General features: G+C 38.3%; 1 protein-coding gene across 1 annotated transcript in view; it reads right to left on the bottom strand.

Moving 5' to 3' along the window:
* The window catches only part of LOC126648908 (pinopsin-like), a 68,723-nt gene that overhangs the window by 34,831 nt on the left and 9,285 nt on the right, over positions 1-24,607 (bottom strand). The window contains exon 2 of the mRNA XM_050332610.1: positions 10,412-10,737. Coding sequence (XP_050188567.1) covers positions 10,412-10,737 — 326 coding nt within the window. The remainder of the gene's footprint in view (positions 1-10,411; positions 10,738-24,607) is intronic.

Here is a 24,607-nt window from a genome sequence, read left to right as displayed (position 1 = left end):
AATATTTTTCTTCTTTTTTTCAATTTAGGCTCAGAATATTTATTAATTTTGTCCTTTTCTACTTCTGTACAGGCTTTATTCAAACTTCATTTATCTTTAATCTTTAAAAGACCAGATATAAGTAGCAAGATGTCAGGTACACAGAAATTTATTTTTACATGTGTGGGACAGTGGAGTCCCAATGTTTACATGTTTCTAGTGGAGTGTCACACTACCAAATAAAACTGATATTACAGACTTCTGAAACACTGTGGTGTTGTCCCTCTTCTGCCTCGTATGTGACTAGAAATAAAACATTCCAATATTACTGAGATCCCCTTAGTAAACACCTTACATGCCTTTTTATTATTTGAGAAGCTGTTTAGTTGACAGATCTCTCATTTGAATTCAGATTACCACTGTTAAGTACAGCAGAAGGTTTGGAATACACCCTAAGGCAACCCTAGCACATACTCATGTGTGATTAATTTAGCTGCTTAGCAGATGTCAGCTGTACTATAAAAGTCAAATTATCACCCATTCACTGTAAGCCCAGGTGACTCCACCTCAAGCCAGAGATGGTTGTTCATTGTTTTAAGATGCATATGGCGTAAACATTTTAAAATTAAAACCATGGGGGAAAAAAGATGTTTAAGAAACAGGAAAGTAAAGCCTCAGGCCTCTCAATATTATAAATTAGGAGTGAATGTTCTTTATTTTTAGGGGTTTTATCTTGAAATAAGAAAGGAAGAAAGAATTAGGACCAAAAACAGGACAGTGGTTAAGCTGGAATGAAAACTGCATGAAATAGAGAAGATGGAGAGTCAATGGACCAAGCATCATCTTCTTAAAAATAACATGAGAAATAGAGTAATACATATTATACGTATTTCTCTGAAGGAAACATTTGCTATTTAAGACCTTGTATTTTTATTTCCTATCCTTTACCTGTCCAGAGGGATATTGATTTACTGCATAACGATTCATGAGCTTTTTAAGTTGAAGGTCTCTATAATTAAGCAGCTGGAGAGTTCATCTAACAAATCCATTACCAGTGAAGTGAAATTCAAATGAAACATGTGCCAGATAAGAAGAAACATAAAACTCTCTCTGTGGTGTGATAGATGGGTGTCATTTCTCCTGGGAAGGTTTGGACAAGCACTCCTTCAGCTAAGGAGGCTCCTGGTAAAACAAGTGTCAGATGCAAACTGGAAAGTGCCTGAACAGTAGCTTTTTTAGTTCCAGCAGGAGCAGATGTTTTGAAGACATATATTTTAGCATTTAATTTTTAAAAGCCTCTGAAGCCTCTACTCTACATGCCTCACAAGGACAGGCCTCATTCTGCTGGAATTCTGTCGAGGTTCAGTGTGTTTTCCCCAGGCCTGCCCAGGTGCTGTCACCTGGCCCCCACAAACTGCTCTGATTCTCTGCTGTCGTCAGGGCAGTGGTCCTGACCACAGACCCCTCCCTTCCCCCCACTCCAGCCTTACCTTCCCACCTTATTCCTCTGCCATGCCTTTAAAAAAAAAAAAAAAAAGATGAATATTTAGCCAGCTGATTCCCTGGTGTTTAATCTAACTGAATTACACTGGGTATTTAATGGTGTAGGATTATAGTTTATCAAGGCTAGTAATTAAAGGCACTCAGAGTATTGGCAATCAATTTTTATTGACTCCAATTAATAAAATGCTGCCTGAAATACAAGTCTGTGTTTAAAATATTTTTGACCCTATTTCTGCCATCATTCTTCATTTATTGCAGTGGCTCTAAATTTACCATCAGGCCCACTGAAATAAGTAGAGCCAGCTGTATAATAAGATACTTGTAAATTGAAATATGACCCCAATTTTAATCTACTACAGAAAACACAAGTCTATTTCCACTGATTCACCATGAGACAAAGACAAGTAGTTTGCAAAGCAGCAACAATTTAACAAAGGGGAAAATTCCATAAAATATCCGGTCTGTTTACTTTAATAAAGTAAAAAAGGCAAGTATAAACCTATAAACCTCACAAAAAACCCTTTGTAATAATATAAATTTGGACTGACTGAATAATTAGAACATCAAAATTAGTGTGTTTTCAACACTTCTTTACCATACTGATGAGGCTCACTGAGCTGAATATCGGTATTTGTGCCTTTACCCTTGTTAAACCCCAAAGGAAATGAACTAATATGTGAATGTGAGAGCTGTGCATTTATTATAATATCACATAACCAAATTATTGTATATTAAAGTAGGTTAGACCACCTTATCTTTAGTCCAGTAAAGCTCAAAACATTGAAAATTGAAAAACATCAAAAAACACTGGAGATGTAAGACAGGTACACTATTTTCTTCACCTTTTGTTTTTGGATGAAACAGTTTTGGTACCAAGAAACCAGGGAATTGAAATTTTAACCTATTTTATTTTTGGTAAAAAGTATGATCAATCTCATAAATTTACATTGTTTAATACATTTCTATTATTAAGATAATATAAGCCTGACAACTAAATTGCTTTCCTCTGGCTATAAACCTTCAATCTGAGTTTATGCAGAGGTTCTCATGCAGATGTACAAGATTCAACTGAGATATCAAAAAAAAAAAAATCCTACCTAGTCAGTAGGATTACAAACTAATGAAATACTGGATTAGAAATTTTGACACAATGTTTGTTCTAGATTTTACATATTTACCTTTTTTCTTTTATATACTTTTGATTTTCATTCCATAAGCATGTAATCCTTTGCATTCATTTCGTATCTCTGCAGCATGTGGATTTTTCGTGCCATTGTTCTTCACTACATGATAAATTCTCAAGTAAAATTATTTCCCTCTGTTACTGCCAAACTATGCTACCTCAGGCACTGTACCTTGAGCTTTCAGAATTTTCAGCAGTGGAAGTGGGGCTAAATCATGGAACCAATGAATAGTAATGGATAATACAAATGTTTGTGCCCAAACCTTGGAGTTTTAAGTCACACAGGACTAATGATGAGATGGAATAAGGACTGACAAAGTCAAAATAAACATCCTTGTTAATTCTCTTTGCACTGCCAGGAAAAAACTACATTTTGGTTCAGGGGAAACCTTATAGCACCTTCCAGTAACTAAAGGTGACCTACTGGAAAGCTGGAGAGGGACTTTCTACAAGGGCATGTAGTGATAGGACAAGGGGAATGACTTGAAACTGAAAGAAGGCAGGTTTACATTGGATAGTAGGAAGAAATTCTTTACTGTGAAGGTCATGAGGCACTGGAACAGGTTGCCCAGAGATGTTGTGGATGCCCCAGCCCAGGAAGTGTTCAAGGCCTTGTTAGATGGGGCTTTGAGCAACCTGGTCTAGTGGAAGGTGTCCCTGTCCATGGCAGGGGGTTTGGAACTAGGTGGTCTTTAATGTCTCTTACAAACCAAACTATTTTGTGACCCTACAACTGTGACTGAAGGCTTTGCTAAATACATTACTCTTTACGTGCAGTGAACCAAGGCTGTCTGCTTTGGCTTCCCACCCTCTGCTTTAGCCTCTCACCCCAATAACATTGGCTGGGGACTGGCCTGTGGACTCTCACACAATGGTACTGTTAATGTGATACCACATGCATGCTGGTACCGGAGAAGGAAGCCCTTGGGCATTGCACATTTGTTATTTTTTTGCTGCACAACAGCTTCCCTTTGCAGATACACCCTCAGAAGTGTTTCTCTGGGGGACAATGACACGGTGCTGCTACATGTAGGACAATTAATTTTGCTCCAAGCCTTCTGGCAGAGATTTTGCCTGAGGTCACAAGTTGGTCTCTGAAGTGGAGTTAAACTACAGGAGAGTAAGTGTAGTTCAGTTCTCCATGCTAAAATGTAAGGACACAAAAACAGATTCTTTACGCTGCAAAACACGCTCCTATACATTTAACCTTTCCAGTTTTATAACTGGTGAGCAAATAAAAAAATCTTATATTTTTACTATCAGGAAAACCCTTTACTAACTCATACTCTGAACCACACCCCTGAGATGTGCTTAGTATTGATGTACACCATTTGCTGTAAACTGAAAGACTCATGAAACCACAGCCTACTTTTTATGGACATAAAGCGCACAGAGATTAACGCATAAGATCTTAAATTTCTATTAGATAGTTATTAAACACTATGACAGGCTTACTTCCTCCCTAGTTTATATAAAGAATGGAAAGTAGCAAACTCAGTGAATTCCTGTTTTCTGACCAGCCATTAACTTGATTTACAATGAATTTGTACAGTGCTTGATTTACGCCAAAGTCACATAACTGTTTCTGTGCAAATACAGACAATTAAGTAAAGATTTACACTTCTGAAAGCACATTGGAAACAATATCATAATCTTTTCTCATGCCTGTTCCCCTTCCAGCATGATCAGACCTCAAAAAATGAGCACTAATCTGATGACATGTGCTTCAACAGTCGGTTGATACTTTTTAATCAAAAATACTGAGAACAACCCCAAGTGAACATACCTGTCACTTGTGAGTTAGACATGTGTCCATGCAAGCACAGCAGCTGAAGTCTCTAGACACTTTGAATGGCATTTTACAATGGATTGACTCACTGCACCTTTACTCTCTTAAAAGCTGAGATGGTGAACTTACAAACCTTGCAGCTATACACAAAATAAAGAAAATGTTAGCTATCTCCTTTATTTCTCAGGATTTGACATTTTTCTCCAGTGTTACAGAAAATACTGAATTTTATTCCCTTGGGACAGACACCTTTAATAAAAACTTGTATAAACACAGTGCACAAAACTGAAATCTTTTTACATGTTGAAAACAGTGAACCCTGAAAGTCAATCTTATATTTACAGTGTCTTCATGACAGCTACGTAACAATCATTTAACCTCCTGGGCAAACCGTGATCATTATGAAAGAGTACAAGAATATGCTGGCTCTTTAAAAATTAAGCTCACTAGTAAATCTTCCTCCTAGCTAATGAAAGCAGCTTTTTATTCAAGCAGGCTTCCCATTAAAATAAATGAAGAAAAAAAGAAGTCAGCCAACATCTTTGTGATGATGTGACAGAAAAGATTTATTAATTAATTTGCAAACTGAGTCTCTTTTTGTTTCAAATGAGATGTCAGTATTATATATTTATGACAAGGTTTAAAAATGAAAGGCAAAGTTATTCTTCCTCTATACCACCAGAAGCTAAGAGAGAAAGATCCTAGATGATATGATCCTATATAAAGATCCAAAGGGAAGAAGTAAAATTAACAAACATATGGTAAAAAATAACAATATATGGTTGTCTAATGAGTATAGTTCCTTTTTTGAGCTTAGATGCAGTTAAGGTAAACATACTTGAAATTCAGTTGAATCCCAAATGTACTTAATCACATTTGAAAGGGATGATCTACAGGAGCCATACAACCAGCTCTAGGATCATCTTTACCTGAATTAAACTTCTTAGGACTTATTTGTTTAATTAAATACCTAGAAAGGTTTTGAACTTTGCTCCTGAAAGAAGGCCTATGACTACAAACCTGGTTTTATTTACGATTTTAAGAAGAGAAGATTTAATGGTGTATAATTGCTTTATCAGTTTTCTCAACACAAATCCTAACTTCAGAGCCATTAAAGTTCTGGAAAATCAAGTTTCTCTATAAATAGGCTTATGAAGCAAATTAAGGAATGATGGAACAATAATTACACTTCCATCCTACTTTTTTTATTACGTGAAGCAGATTTCAGTTTAAATCATGGAGCATTCTGCTCTAATCTGCTGTCTTTCTCCAAACAGTCATTTCCAAATGAGATGGAAAACTGGAAACATTCACAGGAGCAATCCTTCTACTTTATTGTTTTTCCCTGCCTACTTTAATGAACAATGATGCCATAACTGTTTTTACAGATACATGTAATTTTTCAAATAGTACAGACATAAAAAAGGATTAAGGAATCAGAAGTCATAAAAATTTACACCTCTTCTTTCCTTTTTCTCTAAGACTTCCTTTGTGGGCACAGAAGATTTCAAAACCAACATTGCTGTTTATACCCAAATCTTTAAAAAAATTTGATACTTTGAAGTCTGGAAGAGCAATAAGAAAGAGGACTAGACAGCTCTTTACTGCATAACCTTGACTATCCCCATTCCCCTACAAGTTCACAAGACTCATAAAGGTCAGGGGATGGGATGAAAAAAAAAAGGTGATCTGGTTCTCCTGTGAAATCTGGAAGTTAGAAATCATGGGGCACTTTTCAAAAGAAACCACAACAGTTGCTGTAAAGGGAAATAGTGTGGTAATTCCACTACCTAGACTCACATTTTAATCACTACAGTTTATGGGCAATTAAGCATTAGTATGTGAACCACAGGCTAGAGGACAAGACATAGTGCTAAGGCCAACTTTTGCCTCATGTGGGCTAGTCTTAAAATTTTCCCTGAATATGTTTTTCTTGCCTTTTTTTTTGTCAAAGACAAAGTCAAAGTACAAGTGGAGTAATGACCTGAAAGGACATAACAAATTTTTTTCAGTACTACTTTTCCCTCACTATTCTCAAGTTTAAAAAAACCAAAACTCTGATCAAAAACAAAAAACCCAAACCAAACAACAACAAAAAACCCAGCAAACAAAACCAAAAAAACCCACCCAAAAAACTCCCCAAACACTGTAGGAATATCAGTTCATGTAGCAAGTCCATCTACTCCAGAATTCCATGAGACAGTGTGACCACTGACACTTTGCCCACTTGAACACAAAGTCTGTTGCACTGAGCAAGAACTTCACAGTCAGACGTGTATTACGCTACGTGTTTAAGTCTTTGTGCTCTGTGTATAATTCTTTTTATTGTTTTCCATGTACTAGCTACATTCCACAAAGAGCTGCTGAGCTTTGTTCAGACACAGCTTTCAATGAAAGAACATTGGCAATGATACGAGAGTCTCCACAAAACCAAGCTGAAAACTTCTTGAAGAAATCTTCTGGGATAATTCTTGTCCTTGGGCAGGATTTCTGCATGTAAGTGGGAGATAGTGCAGGGTGAAGAGATCTCTTTTAAAAGTTTTACTGATTTTCATTAGGCTGGTTGACAGGAGTTCTCCTTGCCCCTCAGTGGAGGATTTTAATCACATTGTGTCTTTTGTGCTACAGTGATCACAACGCTAATCTTTGCAATTCCACATTTGGGAGCCCACTTCTCAAAGTGCAAACAACTGACACTGGCTTCACAAAGAATATTTTTCCAGAGGGAGTGCAATGGTAGAGTCACAGAGAAGCATCATAAGCCAAAAACTGGGAAAAAAGTAATGTAATTGCATAAGGAAAAACAAAACATTCTCAGTTTCCTTCCCTTGTGCTTTAGAATGTGCAAGAATAAAACACATGTGAATAATATTCTGTGAGGGAGAAAACTTTGCCCATTTGATCAAACTCAAACATCCAGATAAAGCCAGCCTGGGGGAAAAAAATCGATACTTTTAAAGAAAATAATGTGAGAAATTCCTAAGGATCTTAGAGCTTGATAAATGGTAAGAGCTCTGAGATAATAATGCAGTTGTATTGTAATACTGTTTAATGGCATTTGCTGCTAAAATTATTCATATAATGATGCTACTGACTTCTAATTCCTTGAAAAGATGATCTTTCATAAAACCTGTATTACTCAAATCCTTAAGCTTTTAACCACTACAAAAATTGCAGATGACTTTGTGGAATCTATTAATGCCTCAAGTGACAGAATGCTACAGCACCTGACTAAATATAGAGAAGAAAAAGAGAAAAGCAGACCTATAATCACTGTTGCTCAAAAGAGAAAATGCAGGCACTGTGCCAATTCTTGCATTAACTATCACAAATCTATTAAGACATTTATTCCACCTCAGTTAATTTGCACTGTACTATTAATAATGGAGTAACTCCCACACTCTTGATTTCAGGGTGCAATACCATTAATGCTACAATGCTCTAACATAAAAACTTCTATAGGTCTGGCAAAATTATGAAATGCATATTTAGAAAAATCACCAAGAGGTTGAAGTTGGGATAATGCACTCATTATGTTTGCAATGTTCCCACATTACTTCTAATACATAACACAAAGAGTCACCGAAGAACTTAAATCTACAAGGCCACAAAACTGCTAGACAATTAATTTTTTTGCCCACTCCAAAAAGTTGTAGCATTATAATAAATGCTGTAACCTCTCTTAACCTTTTTTTTTTGTTATTCTACCTACTCTTTGTACTTTTATGTAAGAACTACTATATTTTCATTTGCATATTGCTCATCTTTTTCTCTAATTTGAAATATGACATACTTAAGCATTTCATAAACTATCCCATTTCTTAGAGAACAGGTAGAGGACCTCAGACCAAAGGGGAAAAAGGCTGCATTTCAGTGATTTGTCACAATATGTTATTTGGAAATGTCTATATATATATGTGTGTATATACATATATATATGTCACAAGATACTTACAAAATGCAAGATTTCGGGATTATGGTACTGGACACAGTTTCTGATACATTATAGAAAGCTGAGGACTAATGAGTTTTCTGATTGAGATTCTTTCTGGTGACATATAACTCATCTAGGAAATGTTTTACAAGCAGCAGGAAAACATAAGATATTTTGTATAAAAATTTAGGATTTAGCTATTCAAGACTTCTCAAATGCTCAGGCAGTTCTTATGACCCTTATTCATAACAGCTTTAAAGAGGAGATATGATTTAATCCTCACTGGAGTTCCTTTGCATTTAACAAGTGTTAGTTCCCCAAGGCCTGTCCCTCCAACAGTTTATACAAGATTAGGTTTGATTCTCTTTCACTTCCACCATTTACAAAATTTCTCAGGATCCTCTAACCTCAGGACCCCAGAGGCTTGCTGGTCATTCTGGAAGGCACAAGGAGGATGGAGGAGAGAGGATTGTGGAAAATGCTATTCCTTCTCCCATGGTTTTTATTTCCTTTGGAAATTACTGATTAATCAATCAACCCAATCTTCCACCCAGTCTACCCAGTCTTAATGTCTAAATAAAAAATGGCTACAGGGTGCAGATATGGTCTCTGTGATCCTTTGTTCCCTCAGCATGTTTTACACAGCAGATCAGTGAGATTATGACTACTTGTAATACAACTGAATTTAAATTTTTAAAAAGTGACTAGAATAACACAACTCTACATTCAGCATTAGAGGCTAAAGTATGTGCTACAGAGCTTTATCGATACAAGTATTTGTATGTTGTGGGTGATTCCTGTTGTCAGGAAGAGCAGTGAGGGCTGAAGGAAAGAAGAGACAAAATTTTAAGAAAGGTGTGTCTTCTCCATATTATTAGTACCACGTGTTCCAAGATCCTGTCCCTTTCTTTAAGGTGATGGCAAAGGAAACTGCTGCCCAGGGAGCAGATGTGAACTGCAACTTCACTTTAATGGTTTACAATCAAAGGAGATTTTTTCCATCTTCATATTGCACAGCATTAAGAGGAATACTAATGTAGGATTCTCATCAAAGGGATTTTATTGGCCTGCTCAGCACTCAGTTAGGAAAAGATTTCCCATTTGGGCTTTTAAGTGTTCTCAAAGTTTTGACAACTCACATAAAACAAGCAACCTTAATTCCTTAATTCCTTATGACTAATCAAAAGCAAACTACATTCAATTTAATTCTGTACAAGAACCTCTATTCAGAGATTTGCTGCCCTTTTTTTTTCCCCCATTTAACACTTTTAGTTAATTCATCTGAACGTTTTAGAGAATTGCTTTTTAGAGAACACCTATATATTCATCCCTCTCTCATTATTCATCATTAAACAATTTCATTAATCTACCAAGAGTATTCATGCTTTGCAATACCACACCCCTGGCAGGGTCTTTTGGAACACTCATTTTGGAATATCTGCAGTGCACCTTAAACCACTGAGAGAAACAGCATTGTAGTAGTAGGAGGAGGAGCAGTAATGGTGGTTGTAGTTAGAAGGAAGCTTTGAAATGTGGCCTAGAATTACCAGGAGAAGCTGATCCTTTATTTTGATTTATGGCTAACTCCATAAACCACAGCAGAACTGCATTACTGTAGAGTTAAGGTTCCATAGATTAGGAAGCAGAAATTATTAAATTGCCATAATCCAAAACCAGGAAGATATATTTGTACAGATGTCTTATTTATAAACAGGTAAACATATGTATTTGCTTCATTACAAATGCAACCTTCACCCTGATATGCTGGTTTTCACAGAACACAGTACTACAGTCACAAAATCAGTATCTATATGGATCTTATCTGGTTGTTTTGACTGGAGCTTCAGGAGAATTAAAAGGATTTAAGACCTCATGCCCCTCCTTGAGGCTTTCTGTGGTTTTTTCAACTTCATTTTGGTTTGCTGATTTGCTCTCTATCATCAGTACATCGAAATTTGATAAAAGAGAAATGTAACAGATGCCTCAGAGCAGTCTGCACTACAGATAGCACACAGCTGCTTACCTGTTTAACTGCATAAAGGAGGCTACCGTAGCAGTACATCATGACCATCACAGGGATAACCAAGCAGAATATGAAGAGACAGATGATATAGGACGTGGACTCAGCTGACTCTGAGGACCAGCGTACTGAACAGCTTGTACCTGCACCTTCTACCCCATAACTGCTCCAACCGATCAGAGGTGGCACAGTCCAGATCAAGGAATAAATCCATGAACCTCCAACCGCCAGCAATGCCTTCCGGTAGTCATCGCTGCGCTTCCTGCACAGGGTGAGAGTGCTGTAGCGCTCGTAGGACAGGATGGCCAGGGAGATCAGGGACACGATGCCTGCAATGAACCAAGCAATATAAATGCTTACTTCCGTTATTTTGCATGGTATCCATTCCAAATCCCAAGAAATGAGATGGTCTTTTGGTTATTACATATTTGAAGCAACAGTGAAAACTATTTCCATTATTCTCTTTGCCTTGATCCTCACCAGACTTGGTTGCTCTGTCCATTTTGTCAAATTTTGTTTAACTCAGATTTATCTGATATTGGAAGATTTTTATACTTGAGAGATATTCATCTTCTAGTCAGGTTTTCAGCTTTATCTGTTTTAGTATTACCCAAGGCAAATCGATTTTCTACCTGAGCTAATAAAATGGTGAAAGATTCTCTTGATAAGACCTGTTCAATTTTTAACATCCATGAGCATTTTCAAATATTGCATCACCTTTTATACGTGCAAAAATAGCTGTATATTCAAGATTGGGAGCCCTATAATGAAAGAAGCTTTTACTTCTTTTGTTCTGCCCCATGAGCTAGCTGTACCTTCAGTTATGATCACTCATATGTGGAAACATCAGACAACCACATCATGGCTGTGATATGGCAGGTTGTAACTTTATTTCCAATTATATCACATCTAAAATAATCAGTCTAAACAGTGATTTAGATTAATATTGAGCCCTAGGTGTCATAAATCAGTCTTCCAGAAGACAACTTAAAAATCTGGATTGTAGGACATTTCCATTCTCTTTTTCAAGGTTCAGGATCCCAACCCCCTCTAGAAAGCTTTATGGTTTTCCATGGCAGGTTCTTAGTCAGGACTCAATTGAATGGCTTTTGCTATTTCCTATGCTTTTATTCTCCTTGAGGCTTCCTTACAGTTCTTGGAGACACAACACTGCATACCACTTCCAGGATTTATGTGAGAAGGAACTTGTTTGAAGACATTTAAAACCATCTTTTTCAATGGTTCCCAGTCCCCTTCTTTTCGTCCTGTAAAATGAAACACCTGAATAGATCTATGTCAGTCCAGCTCCTTCCAGGACTATTTTCTTGATCTTTGCTATTAGCAACCACAAACTATACAGTAGCACTGAGACATGTAGCCTGCCACAATTTTGAGTGGTACCTACTCCCACCAATCCATTAACAGAAAAGGTCATCTTCAGGGGAATCCACAGCTGTAATCCATTTTCCCCATTTAACTGTCAGTTTCTCCTGTAGCTCCTTCCCATGCGTGGAATGGAGGTGAGTCAGACTCCCCAGGGAACAGCACCACTCTATCCTGGTACCTGGGCAAAACATCCCCCACGCATACCCACACAGGGCACAGTGGGATATTCTCCTCAAGGCACAGCATTTCACTCCTGTTTTCCTTACAGTCCAGGGACTCATTTCAGAGTCAGCTTGATGCAGGCACAGCTATTTCTGTCATCCTGACAACAATTTGCAATTACTTTGTGCAGAGCTGGGTGTGGCAAAGGACCCAAGGGGAATGCAAGCACTGCTTGCTGGAACAGGATACTTTATTTCTCAGGGGAAGAGAAGGCAAAGGGTGTGAGGAAAAGGCACCTTCAGAAGAAGAAAACATCTTTCTTGTTACAAGAGTCTACTACATTATTTTCTGTACAGTACTGGGAAGTCACTCCTAAAAAGTAGATACATTTACAGCTGTAACAGCTCCACTAAATTCAACTGACAAACTGACCCATTTTAAGGCTTAGCTATTTTAGAGGCAGCAGAGACATTCTGATCGTCCCTCATCTAATCTGATTTCCTACATAACACTACTCTTGAAAGCCCTTGGACTCAAGAACAAAGAATCTACTGCTCTCTTCTTGCTCTAAGCACACACTTATTTATCTTTACTTCCCTAGCAATGCCTCTTTTCCGTGCTTTTATCTGCTTGACTAAAAAGCTTCCCGCTATCAAAAACACTTAGCTCATGTAGGTACCTAAAGCAAAAATCCAGATTTTATATTTGAAACTTAGGCCTCAGTAAGATGATATAGATCTGTTTCTGTATTTTAGACCAGACAATCATGGTCTAAGAGAAAACTGTCTTGGGAACAAGAAATCTCTCTCCTCCCAGCTCAGTGCTCTACAGAAATGACCTATTGTAATTGCTGCACCTCTGATGGCAACTGAGGCCACATTTTCCCTGCTTTGATGAGATGCACTTTCGTTGAGAACCCCGACATTCCTGCACATGCGGTGTTGCCTAGAAAACCCAGAGGGGTGTTCAAACTTCCCTAGCTCAGGGCCCTGCTTCCTGGATGGCTGCTTTCACTACTGGGCTCTCTGGTCAAATCTGGCTGACAGTTCTGCCTGCTCATCCCTGTGGCTGTTCTACTGCCCAGCAGCTTCTCCTGGTGCGTATTGTCAGGATTTATGGCATTCGTTTAGACTTCCTCTTATTTTCACCTATTGCCTAATACAAGGAAGATACTGAGCTTTTCTCATGCTTGTATTTATGATGGATGACTTTATGGAGCAGATCTGAGGCCAACTGACTATGAATGCAGGATTAATTACTTTGGGATGCAAAAAAGACCTGTCTTAGACTGGCATAGAATTAATGCTCAGATATTGAATTAGGATTGTGGTGATGTCAGTGAAGAATAAATCAAATATTATCACTCAGACAAAACAACAAAAGCTAACTTTAAATTATAGAAAACAATTTTTCTTCTCTATACAGAAGAAAATTAGAGACTCTTGATTGCACATCTTGGGCAGGAGCCAGTTCATCTTCACTCACCTCTTATTATTGAGCTCCACTGACATGACACAAGTAAGTGACATGGCACAGTAAGACTTCAAGGCCTGGACTTTTTAATAGCACTAAAAATAATACCACTGTGAATTGTCTTCTAATACTTTCAAGACAAAAAGGGAAAATGTGGAACACACTGAAAAGGTAGTTCATAAACGTTAATAAAAGAATTCAGCATTCTGCATGTGGTTTAATTTACTAAGGCCAGCTAACATTTTAGAAAAATTACAATTACTTTCAAAGAATAGAACAGGTGCTTTGAAAGACAAAAAGGGATGAAATTAAGAGCCTAAAGCAAAATAAAAATTAAACAAGTAGCTTTTTCCAACAGTGAGACACATTCAGCTGAATTGGCTGGAATGAAAACATCTATTATCCAGGTGAGGAAGAAATGGGAACAACACAGGTCATGGCAACCCTCTCAGTCTACTTTTTGTGGCCTTGTGCAGCATATACAAAGCCACAAAACATGTCCTGACCCTCTATACCACAACACTGCAGGTCCATCCAACCTTGCTGATGGAGGGCCTTTCACCTTAACACAGAAGCCAAGACTGTTCAAAACCAAACCAGGATGCACATCAAGAAATAACCTTGTTCCAATGTTGTGCCAGATCAGCTCTAATATCCCTAATTGGTAAGAATATCCTCAGCCTTTTAATTAAAAACAAAGAAAGAAATGACCCCCCAAAAAACACAACTTTTTTTTTTTAATCTCACTTTTTTATTAGTTTAATAACTGAATCCTAGAAATATACCACTATCATTTGATCAATTATAATGGATAAATGGGCCTAATTTGATGGACTGAAACAACATAATTTAATAACAAAGGCAAAACCAGGTTTTATGTTTTAGTTTGACACTGGCTGGAAGTAAAATACAGGCATCAAGTGTGTAACAGTGAATAGGCTGCCAGCAAAATAATTATGATTGCCTTGTCCTTTATATGCTTTTCAACAGCACCTAGTATAATCCTTTCCATAATTTCTCCAGGTGCTGATTTTAGACTAACAGGCTTATAGTTTCCTTGGTCCTACCTCATGCCCTTCTTGTAATCTGGTTTGGCTAAAGTAGAATAAAGCTTCTCACTTTTCATCATGCCTCCCAGCTTTGCCTCTCAGAGTTTTCTTAATGCCATGTGCATTTAGCTGTTGTGATCTTTGCCAGAAATCCTGCAGTTATCTGGTACTATATTTCATGCCCTATATATTGCAGTTAGAGGAATTAGTGAGAATCTCAGCTTTAAAACAAAACCCAATTAAATACTCTAGAATTCTCTCTGAGGAAAAGAGTTGAATGCAATCTCCATGCTCTTAATAACCAGAAATAAAAAAAAAATAATGTAAGTTATAAAAAGAAGAAAATAATTATAATTTTAATCATAATGCTTTATGCCAAAATTTCATTCTTATTGTGCAGTAACATTTATGACTGTATAGACTGTATATATTAATTTCACATGAATAATTTTTTCTAAAATTGCAATAAAATTAGGTTCATGAATTGCAAATCTAAATAGAATCTGATTCCAACAAATATTGTAGGGCTTCGAGCTGGTACCTAGCCAAATAAATCCACAGGAGTCAATCACAGTGAGAAATGCAATTTGCTCCCCAAACATTTCATGCATATACAGGAACAAAGATGAGGTTCTCACTGAACTGTACTGAAAGATGACAAAATATCCCCTGCAGATTTCATTACAGGAATAGATAATTATTTAAAAGTTAACCATGGAAATAGATGACTTTGAGACAAGTTGGATGTGGGACATGAGGCTTTTCTACACAGCAATTACTTGCAGGGAGTAGAGTGCAAGAAATTAAATTTCAAGTCATAAAACAGAACAGGCATCTATTTATAGGACTATCATCTGACACGCTATCTATTATTTACTTTATTTAAGGATCTGTACATTTCTCCCTGGCAGCACAGCACAGAGTATGCTGTGAAAGGCACAGCAAATTGTTGTGCTTTGTTCCCATGAGTCCAAGCTAAAGTGTTACATTTTCTTATCAGTTTTTGCTGATTTATGCTGCTCACTGATGAAGTAATTGGAAAGGGAACACAGCTCACCCATGGTCTGCAGGTTGCAAAAAACTGAGAATCACAGAGATTCAGCCTACACTGGGTCAGTGCTTTGATTACTAACTTAGGTATATTTGTCCTCTTAAATCTCCTGAAGGTCATTATCCTAGATCATGGTTAGAGTTCTGGAGCATCATTGTTGTATGATGTAATGTATACCCTGCCCTGTGTTATCAAGGACCAGGGGCAATGAAAAGAAGCCACAAGTAACCTGAGGCAGACTGAGTTTGGAGGAATGTAATAGCATTTTCTTCGACAAGTAACTAATGCAGCAAAACTAAATCCAAGGGCTTGCAAAAACCCAAGATAGATTTACCACATCCAATCTCCACGCAGGTTGATTTTACCCACTCACGAGCATTCTCTCACAGCTTTCATTCACTCACACTCTAATACCCACAAACCCACAAGTACAAAGGTCTGTGCTGAAGAGGTCTGTCCAGCATCTCTTTTGTGCAACAGAAAGAACAGCAGACCCCAGCTATCAGTTTGTCACACCTCTTGCTTACTGCTATCCCCCCAGCAAAAAAGCTGGGTTTTGGATAAAGTTCTATACACTTTAGGAGTGAAATCATCCATTGCTTACAAATCCTGCCCTTATGAACCTTGTATGTCTCAGGTGAGACTGCTGCTCCCTGTCTGCATTTCTTCATCTGGAAAACACATTTGCCTGGGATGCACTCACCTGCACAGGCCTCATGTCTTTCATGGTGAGCTATCAGGGAAAGAAATGGCAGGTGTACCATGCTGTACCCTTGATGTCATGCTCCTCTCAGTAGGGTGCAGGATCCTCCACTGATGAGTTGTCACACTCTGTTCTTATCAGCACACAGTCCTTCAGGCTTGCCCGAGTCAAAACATGAGCTAGGTTTTACTGCTGGGAACAGCATTCTTCATTACCGGCATAGGCTGTTCTCACTCTTCTTTTGTGATATGTTCAGGTGATTACACACCTTTTGCTTCATGGATCATCTGTACCAACCTTGGTAACTCCACAGCAAGTCCATACATGTCCCAGTACCACTGAAGCCTGTGGCCAGCCCAAACCCAGCTGCTGAGACCGAGAGAGGGCAAAATGCAGCTGACACTGGTGCAAGGCAGGGAAACAGAGTGTGCCTGGCTGTTCTGCTGCTGGCAGTAGGATGGTGCCAGCTGAGCAACCCCCATGTGCATCAGACCATCTGCCAGCCACAGACAAAATGCAGAGGGGAAGTCAAGGGGATAGTAAGTGCTGGGGTTCCCACATGGTACCTACAGGACCCTGTGCTAACCCCAGAGGAGCCTGCCAGAGGCAGAGGTTGGACCAAAGCAAGTCCAGCCATCACTGCTTAAATGTGTTGCTGAAGGAAAACGGTGATGTTTCATACATTTATGAGACTCCATTCACATATGTGTGTGCACGTAACACCTATTCCTGTGAGGCAGCTTTAACATAACATCCTGGGAAGAACATCATGCACCTGGAAGTGGAAGAGGAGCGTGAACCAGCAGCTGGCAGGCTGGGACTCACCAAAAGTTGCACCTTTGCCTGTGCAGTCAGGCCACTGTGCAGTGATGAACAGTGAACTTGGAGAGCCAGCAAGCAAGTACACAGTGCTGTAAGGATATTAGCAGGGATGGAGGAAGCATGCTCTGGTCTCCACTAACAAATGCTCTGTTGGTAAACACCTAACACAAGCAATAGGTAGGTTTCTCAGAAACACTATGTCCCCTAACACAACTATGTTCCCTTCCTTCTAGTCCCTCAGTTTTCAGCTCCTGAATCTACTGTTCCATTAGCTGGATAATATGCTAAAAAGCTCTGTGGCAATATGAGATAGAGATAAGATGTAGGTGTACCCCAAGTTGGGAATAGTGGGGAATCCTGTGCTGAAGTATTCTGCTGTTTCTTCTTCACAACATCTTTGATTGTGCTTGTCCAAGGACTTAAATGTAAACAGAGACTAAGAAACAGCACTAAGAAACAGCCCTCTTCAAATGAAGGCTCTTAATACCTCAATTTTAAGGTTTCAGGTTTAATTCCAAGTTGTGCTACTGAATGCTATTACATAAATATGTTATTGAGTTATACAAAACTAGTTTGATCAGTAACTCAGGGCTGTTTTCAAGGGAAATAACTTTCCTGAATTTAAATGAGAGCATTTCTGTTAGTTCCCTACAGAAATAAAACACTCCACACATGTAAATGAAACATAAACAATTTAAGCAACTTAAAAGTCATGACCTTTCCAACATATTTGTACTTCTAAATCTCCTTAGAAGTCTTTCTGAAAACATATCCTACTCTACGTGTCCATCAGGGACTGTGCATGAAATACAATTTGAAGATCTAGTCTTCACAAGAGAAGTCTGGAGGAAGCAAGAGGTAAAAAAAAGTAACAATCCCTTTTGCTAATGATTGCTTAATGTTCAGGAGAAACTTTATTAACTCTGGGCCAAACTACCTTACCTAAAAACTGCCACAGCATCGAAGACTTCATGTGGGTGCACACAGAGCAATCCATTCTATCATCAGTTTAATTTCCATTTGTTATGTATGAGTTAATGTTAATACTCATAATTAAAACTAGTGGACTCTGTTTCCCTTAAAGTCAATGCTTTTCTTCCACAAAAATACTGTGATCACCACTTATATAGTTGCTGCCATCAGAGACTGCATTGCAGGTGAGTATATAAGATACTAAATTGATAAAAGCAGAAACTTTCAAGAGCTGAATCACTGATTTGTTGACCCTTCCCACAGCATGTGCACTTTAGTAAAGCATCAAAAACTATTCAGTCACAGCATCACAGAGGAACAAAATCATTAATTCTTTAAAAAAAAAAAAATTCTATTTTGCTTTCTAGCTCTGAGTCTCCTAACATACATTTCATTGCTATGGTGAAGATAGGGGAAAACCTATGTCATATACAGTCTTCAGGGAGATTCTGCATCATTTCTTACATGATATAGGGATCGCCAGAAAGTGGCAGTGAGAATGCTGACTGACCTAAAAAATTTGGGATAGGCAGCCCGGAATGAAACAAATTAAGTTATATTAATAGAACACAGTTAAGCTAGCTAGTAACTTTTACATCCACTAAGGCTACTGAGAAGGTAACATCAAATGAGCAAATGTGAGAGAGAAACAAGTGAGAGATTGTGAATATGGGATTTCACAAAAATATTATTATCAAGGGTTTCATTTTTTGGGGGTGATTGGGTTTTTTGGGTGGGTTTCTTTTTCCATTTTTTGAGATGAGAAACACAAACGAATATTCAGAAGGGATGTAAACAGGTCTGAAGTGGCAGACCTATGTGCCTACTGTTCCATCCTTGCTAACCCACAGAATATTATCCATTTTTTCCTTTCCCCTCCCAAAACGAGGAGCTCATATTTTATGAGCTGCCAGCAGATTTTTGCAGAAGACCCAACTTTTCCAGAGTTAAAAAGAAAGCCTGCTGAACCTAGAAGGCGTTTCACAGTTAAGATGAATAGACCCAAAGAGAGCACTGGTCTTGGTGGACAACCAACCAGCCTGACTTGCCTGAAATTTACAGCTCAGTATCTACACTTCAGTGAATAAATGAATCACAATAGATCATTTTATGATATAGCAAAACCACAATGTGAATATAACAACTCCTGGTAAGTTCAGTGCTAATATAAATGATATGAACTGCAGAGGTCTACATGGATGCCTCAGTAACTGATAGAAGCAGCCAAGAATTGGATGTGCTTCCAAAACGCTATTGGCTATATTTGGATATGCCTATTAAATATTTATATGATAAGCATAGAATAAATGGTCAAAAAAATCAAGTATTCTTGCCTTTGATGACTCTAATTCTAGAATGATCCCACATATTAGTGATCAGAGCACTATTTCCTTTTGATTTTTAAGGCATTAAAAGCATTTCTACTTATTTAAAATTGAGAAAATATTTCCCACATTCATTTGTTACACATTAGCAATTACAAACAGTTTCTAAACGCTTTCAAAATATAGGCGACCTCAGATTTCAACATTTCACATTACATAGAAATAAATGTGCCATTTGCTGTTTATCTATGCCTGTAATTATTTGTTTTCGTTTGCTAAGATGCCTTGGAATCATGAGTCCATTAGAGCAGGCAATCATTCCTTTCTCCAAAGAATTATCTTCCTGCTTAACTGTAATGGGAATCACAGTTTAACTTTGCGCTTGAAAGACATCACTGAGAAATCACGGTTGGATCCAAGCCTGCTGGAACAAATCTGACAATAAACATTACCGGTCCTGTTCAGCAAATCTTTTGGGCTCTTTTCACTCAATCGTCATTTCTAGGAGTCATCCTTTGTACAACACTCCCTTCCCTTTTTGTTTGGTGATACCTCAATACAATCAGCATGTATTACTTTGAATAGTGAAGAATTATCTAGGGGTTTTTTTCTATCTTTCCCCCTCCTTGCTGAATTTTTAAACCTGTATATGTTGTGCTTTCAGGATGGTCTTAATGCTTAGCTGTATCTGGTGATTTAATGTGCTCACTAAGTACTACTATACTTATCTACTATGTTATTAATATGCCTACCCATCAACCAACCAAACAACTCCCAGTGGCATAAATATAGCAAAGAATTCCCTTTTGCATCTCAGTGGTACCAGCATAGTACAAAAATAAACCTGAACACTAATTTCTGGCTCACTTTCCATATGTTATGCAGGATCCCTTTGCATTCTGGAAAGCAGGCGAGCACTTGCAAATTCAGCTTCCTAAATTGGCTGCCTCCCTATCAGCGTATTTATTCTGCTGCCTTAGGGAATCGGAATAAGAAATAGTGTCAGCACTAGATGGAGCTCCTGTACAGCAACATCTCAGGAGAAATCTTCAGGGCTTGTCTGCACCTGAAAAGCAGAAATGGATATACAGTGCTAGGGAAGCAGGAGGATGCTCTCAGGGCAGTCAGATTCACTGCAGCATCCCCATGCCCACATCGTCATGCAGGATCCCTATTCCCTGACAGGACTGCTCCTTTTGAAATGCGGGGGCATCCCAAGGATCTTCTTTCATGCTGAGGATCTGCACAGATAACTCATAGTCTCAAGGGTTTTCTACATGTGGGATATAGCACCAAGTAAGCTAAGAGGTGAAATTACAGTGTATTATCATCTACCAGCTAAGGAGCCAAGTGTCCACCAGAGCACACTTAAATAACTTCCTTTCGGCAAACCTCTGCTTTTTCACTGAATGCAGCTGATCATTTTTAATAATAAAAGTATATGGTGCTAATAATGCCAAGGTTGTGGGTTCAATCCCTGTATGGGTCATTCACTTAAGAGCTGGACTCGATGATCCTTGTGGGTCCCTTTCAACACAGAATACTCTCTGATTCTAGAGATTTTCCATAATCTGGGGTTTTTTTCAGCAGTTGCCCTTCCTAGAAGTGGAATACACTACAAATTTTAACTCTTCTGAGTCAAGTTTCTGTCATAAAATCTAGAGGTCAAACTGGTTTTTATACTAACTAGGTCTTTACACTGCCGTTGAACCAAATATTTCTTGTTCAGTCTTGCAACCCTACAACCCCATATATTATGGAGGTGAGATGAAACAGTGGAGAAGGCTGCTACTACCTTTATCCAAGATCACTTTGCTGGCTAAAGGATGTGCAGTGAGAAGTGGTAAACTCCATTCCTTAACCCCTCAGAATGACCTCAAAGAGGAGATCTTTTGCTACATCCATTCAGAAATGAGTTGTAACGGATGCAGACAGAAATCCTTTGCAGTACATTTCACCCAGTTAATGAGTCTAATTTGCATCACTAGATAGACTGATAGAAATTGCACTAGAGAGCAAGTAGTGGGTGTATAAGGAGGTATGATGTATTTCAACAAGCCAGAGTGGCTATCATGGAGGGAATCCAGACCTTACTACTTCATTAGAAGTCACTGACAGTGCCATGCAGACGGGTTGATAAAGCAATTGATAAAGCCTACTTGGATTTTCAAACCACTTTACAAGCCTAAAGGCTCTTAAGGATAGTAACCTGCCTTACAAGAACAGAAATCTTCACATGGATAAATAATTGAGTAGAGGCAGGAAACAAACAACAGGAGAAAATAATTAGTTTTCTTAGTGGAACTGTGGCCAGCAAAGTTCCCTATGGATCTGTGCTAGGCCCTCAGCTATTCAGCACATTAATAAATGATCTGAAAAAGATGGTAAAGAGTGAAGTTTGCTTGTTATGCTATGCTGAATAACTAAAAATCAACAAAATTGACTGCAAAGTACTGTAGAACAACCGCATGAAACTGAGCCATTGAGCAGATGAAATGCAATACCGATGTCAACTGCCATATGTGGAGAAAAACAGACCTAGCTTTAAATACATGGTGATTATTTCTGCCTGACTTACTGCTCTGCAAAGAGAATTATGATAGATAGCTTTACACAGACCACTTCCACTAAGAAGCAATGCTCAGCAGCATTCAGAAAAGCAAACATCAGGGCTTATTAGAAAAGGAAAACGAGAAGGGAGAGGAGAAGAGGGGAGAGGAGATGTGAAAGGAGGATGAAGAAAGATTATTTAGTGTTTCTTATAATACAATAACTGGATTTTGAAATTAAATCATCAGACTGCAGACTCAGAATTAACAAACAGTAGAAGGTACTTTTCTTTGGTTAGTGGAGAGTGAATAAATGGAATTCCTTGACATATTATATTGTGCATACCAAAATTTTGCAGGTTTCCTGAAAGCAAGCAGCATGGAAGATAAATGCAGGAAGACCTATTAGATTCAAAAGTCCTACTTCAGGGAACACATCCCTACACCACAAATCACAGGCTGCTGGGACTACATAGTGGAAAAATACCACTGGATGCTGATAGTTATACTAACTTGAGTATTCTAGAAGTGTAGCTAGACAAAATACTTCGAATGGCAAATACTTAGTACGTACATACAACCCTTTGCAAAGAACAGTTATTATTTAGTTATTGAAATAATAAGAAGGAACAACTACAGCAGAGTAAGGAGGCATTACCTGCTTGTATCTGCTATTAGTATTTTTTTACCAAACGTCTGAGTGCCCATAACTCCAGAAAACATAATAACACTTCTAAAACTCCTAATCATACTCACCCTTGTTAAACACCCCGTGGTGCACTGACCTATAGAGAAAAACTGTTACATGGAGCAAACCAGATGGTCATACATCTACTGCTGTTATCTCAAATAATATTAAGCTCTGGCTTTGTCTTGCCTCATAACCTGCTTTCTACCCATTAGAAAAAGCCTATTTAAATCCTGACTGGCATATTTATCTGGTAGCCTTTCATCCTATTCCTGTGATGCTGTCTTTGCCTCTCACAAGGATATTACATAGAAATACATTTTCAGTTTTAAGAGGTACACACAGTAAAGCAATCCCCAACGGCCTCATGCAGGCACTGCTGGACCTTGGCACTCTTGGGCTGCCACATATTCTTTCTGTGAAAACTGAGCAGTTCAAAAACAGAGAAAAAGTTGCCAGTTTGGATAAATTAGGGCAAACTACTGGGATTTGTTACAAAGACTTGCATGAGAAAAATTTCTTGGTGCATCACAGTCAGAGTACAGAACATACACATAATATATGCCCAAGTACCATGTACATACTCCACCCTTCCTTTAAGAGGTGGAATTTGTAACTCCTCTTCCCCTCAATATTAATTCCTATGCTAGAACTGTTTCTAATTAACTCCTGCTGAACTTAAACTATGGCAGACGGATCAGCCACAGGCATGGCCATCAACCTCCTATGAAGTGCTTGTTCTGCTGTGCAGAAGGGAAAGGCAGTGCAGCCTGAGCTGCTCTGCCTTGAGTTGCCTGCTGCAGCACCCTAACAGTTTACCTAATTTACTTAGGGTGATTAAACATGTGAGTCTAAGAAGGTCACCCGGTAACACCACAAACAGCCTGAGGACAGATCAGAAATAACCCACAAACTGTAAATTTGGCAAACATTAATGCTTCAGCATGCACATTCACATAAGAATTAAGTCCAGTGCAGACCCACTGTACTCAACCACTGTGTGTCCTAAAATTTTCATAAGGACAAGTTAAAGGGGATATATGCTTTTGTAAAATTCATACCATTTCTTAGCTCAAAGTGCTATTCCAGTACTATCTCAGAGGTCGTACTAAACTTGGACAACACTTAGAGATTAAGCAATAAAATACCATACAGATGAATTGACTAATAGTTTTGAAACTTAGAAATTGCCAGAGTCCTAATCTAAGCAAAGTTTTACATTGCTGTTTTAAAGATTATCGGACTATTCCTTATGAAAAATTTTCACAATCAAGTCTGCTTTTTTGATGTCTTTTTTTTTTCCTGATAGTTATTTGGTCCGGAACAAATTTCTACTGTTATAAACCTCCTCAAAAATAATTCAGAATAAAACAGTTTCCATCTATTGACTCATCTGAAGCCTGTTCATTTTGGTTCCTTCTTGTCATAGTTATCTACTATTTCTGCACTTGACTGCATTAGTGAAACAAACAGAAACAACAGAAAATGGGAAGGGGAAAGAAATAGTTGAAGATATAATTGAAAAACACACTAAAAAATTAGCAGATAGTGAATGTCTGCCTCTAATAAAACACCGTGAAATATATGTAGATTTTTCAGCTTACCCCAGCAAGTCACTAGCCTTCTGCGTTATGGCTGTTTATTTTCAAAAGGAACAGCAGGATTTTGTATCTGGCCATAGGATGAGACTGTACTTCCAACTGATTGGCATCTGTCTGTAAAACAGGTTTAAGAAACTGCAAATAGGAGAAGTAACATAGTTTTACCACATTTTGGAAAGACTTGTTGGCTGAAATAGCCCAGAGCAACTGACCCGATGCTGACAGCTGGCATGAGAAACCTTCAGCTGAAGCAAGTGAAGTCTGTCATTGTTATAAAGTGGTGGTTTAAAAGATGCTGCCAAGGAGACCTTGATTAGAGGCATTACCATCTGGACAAGATGAGAGGGGAGTCAAGCAGCCTCCAGGGACCTGGAGACTTCAGCCTTTTATGGGATGAATGTTCATCCACCTGCACCCC

The sequence above is a fragment of the Myiozetetes cayanensis genome, unplaced genomic scaffold, assembly GCF_022539395.1.
Source record: "Myiozetetes cayanensis isolate MyiCay16 unplaced genomic scaffold, myiCay2020 scf5-8, whole genome shotgun sequence".
Taxonomy (NCBI): domain Eukaryota; kingdom Metazoa; phylum Chordata; class Aves; order Passeriformes; family Tyrannidae; genus Myiozetetes; species Myiozetetes cayanensis.
The sequence above is the reverse complement of the archived record's forward strand: the minus strand, read 5'-3'. Positions and strand labels throughout refer to the sequence as shown.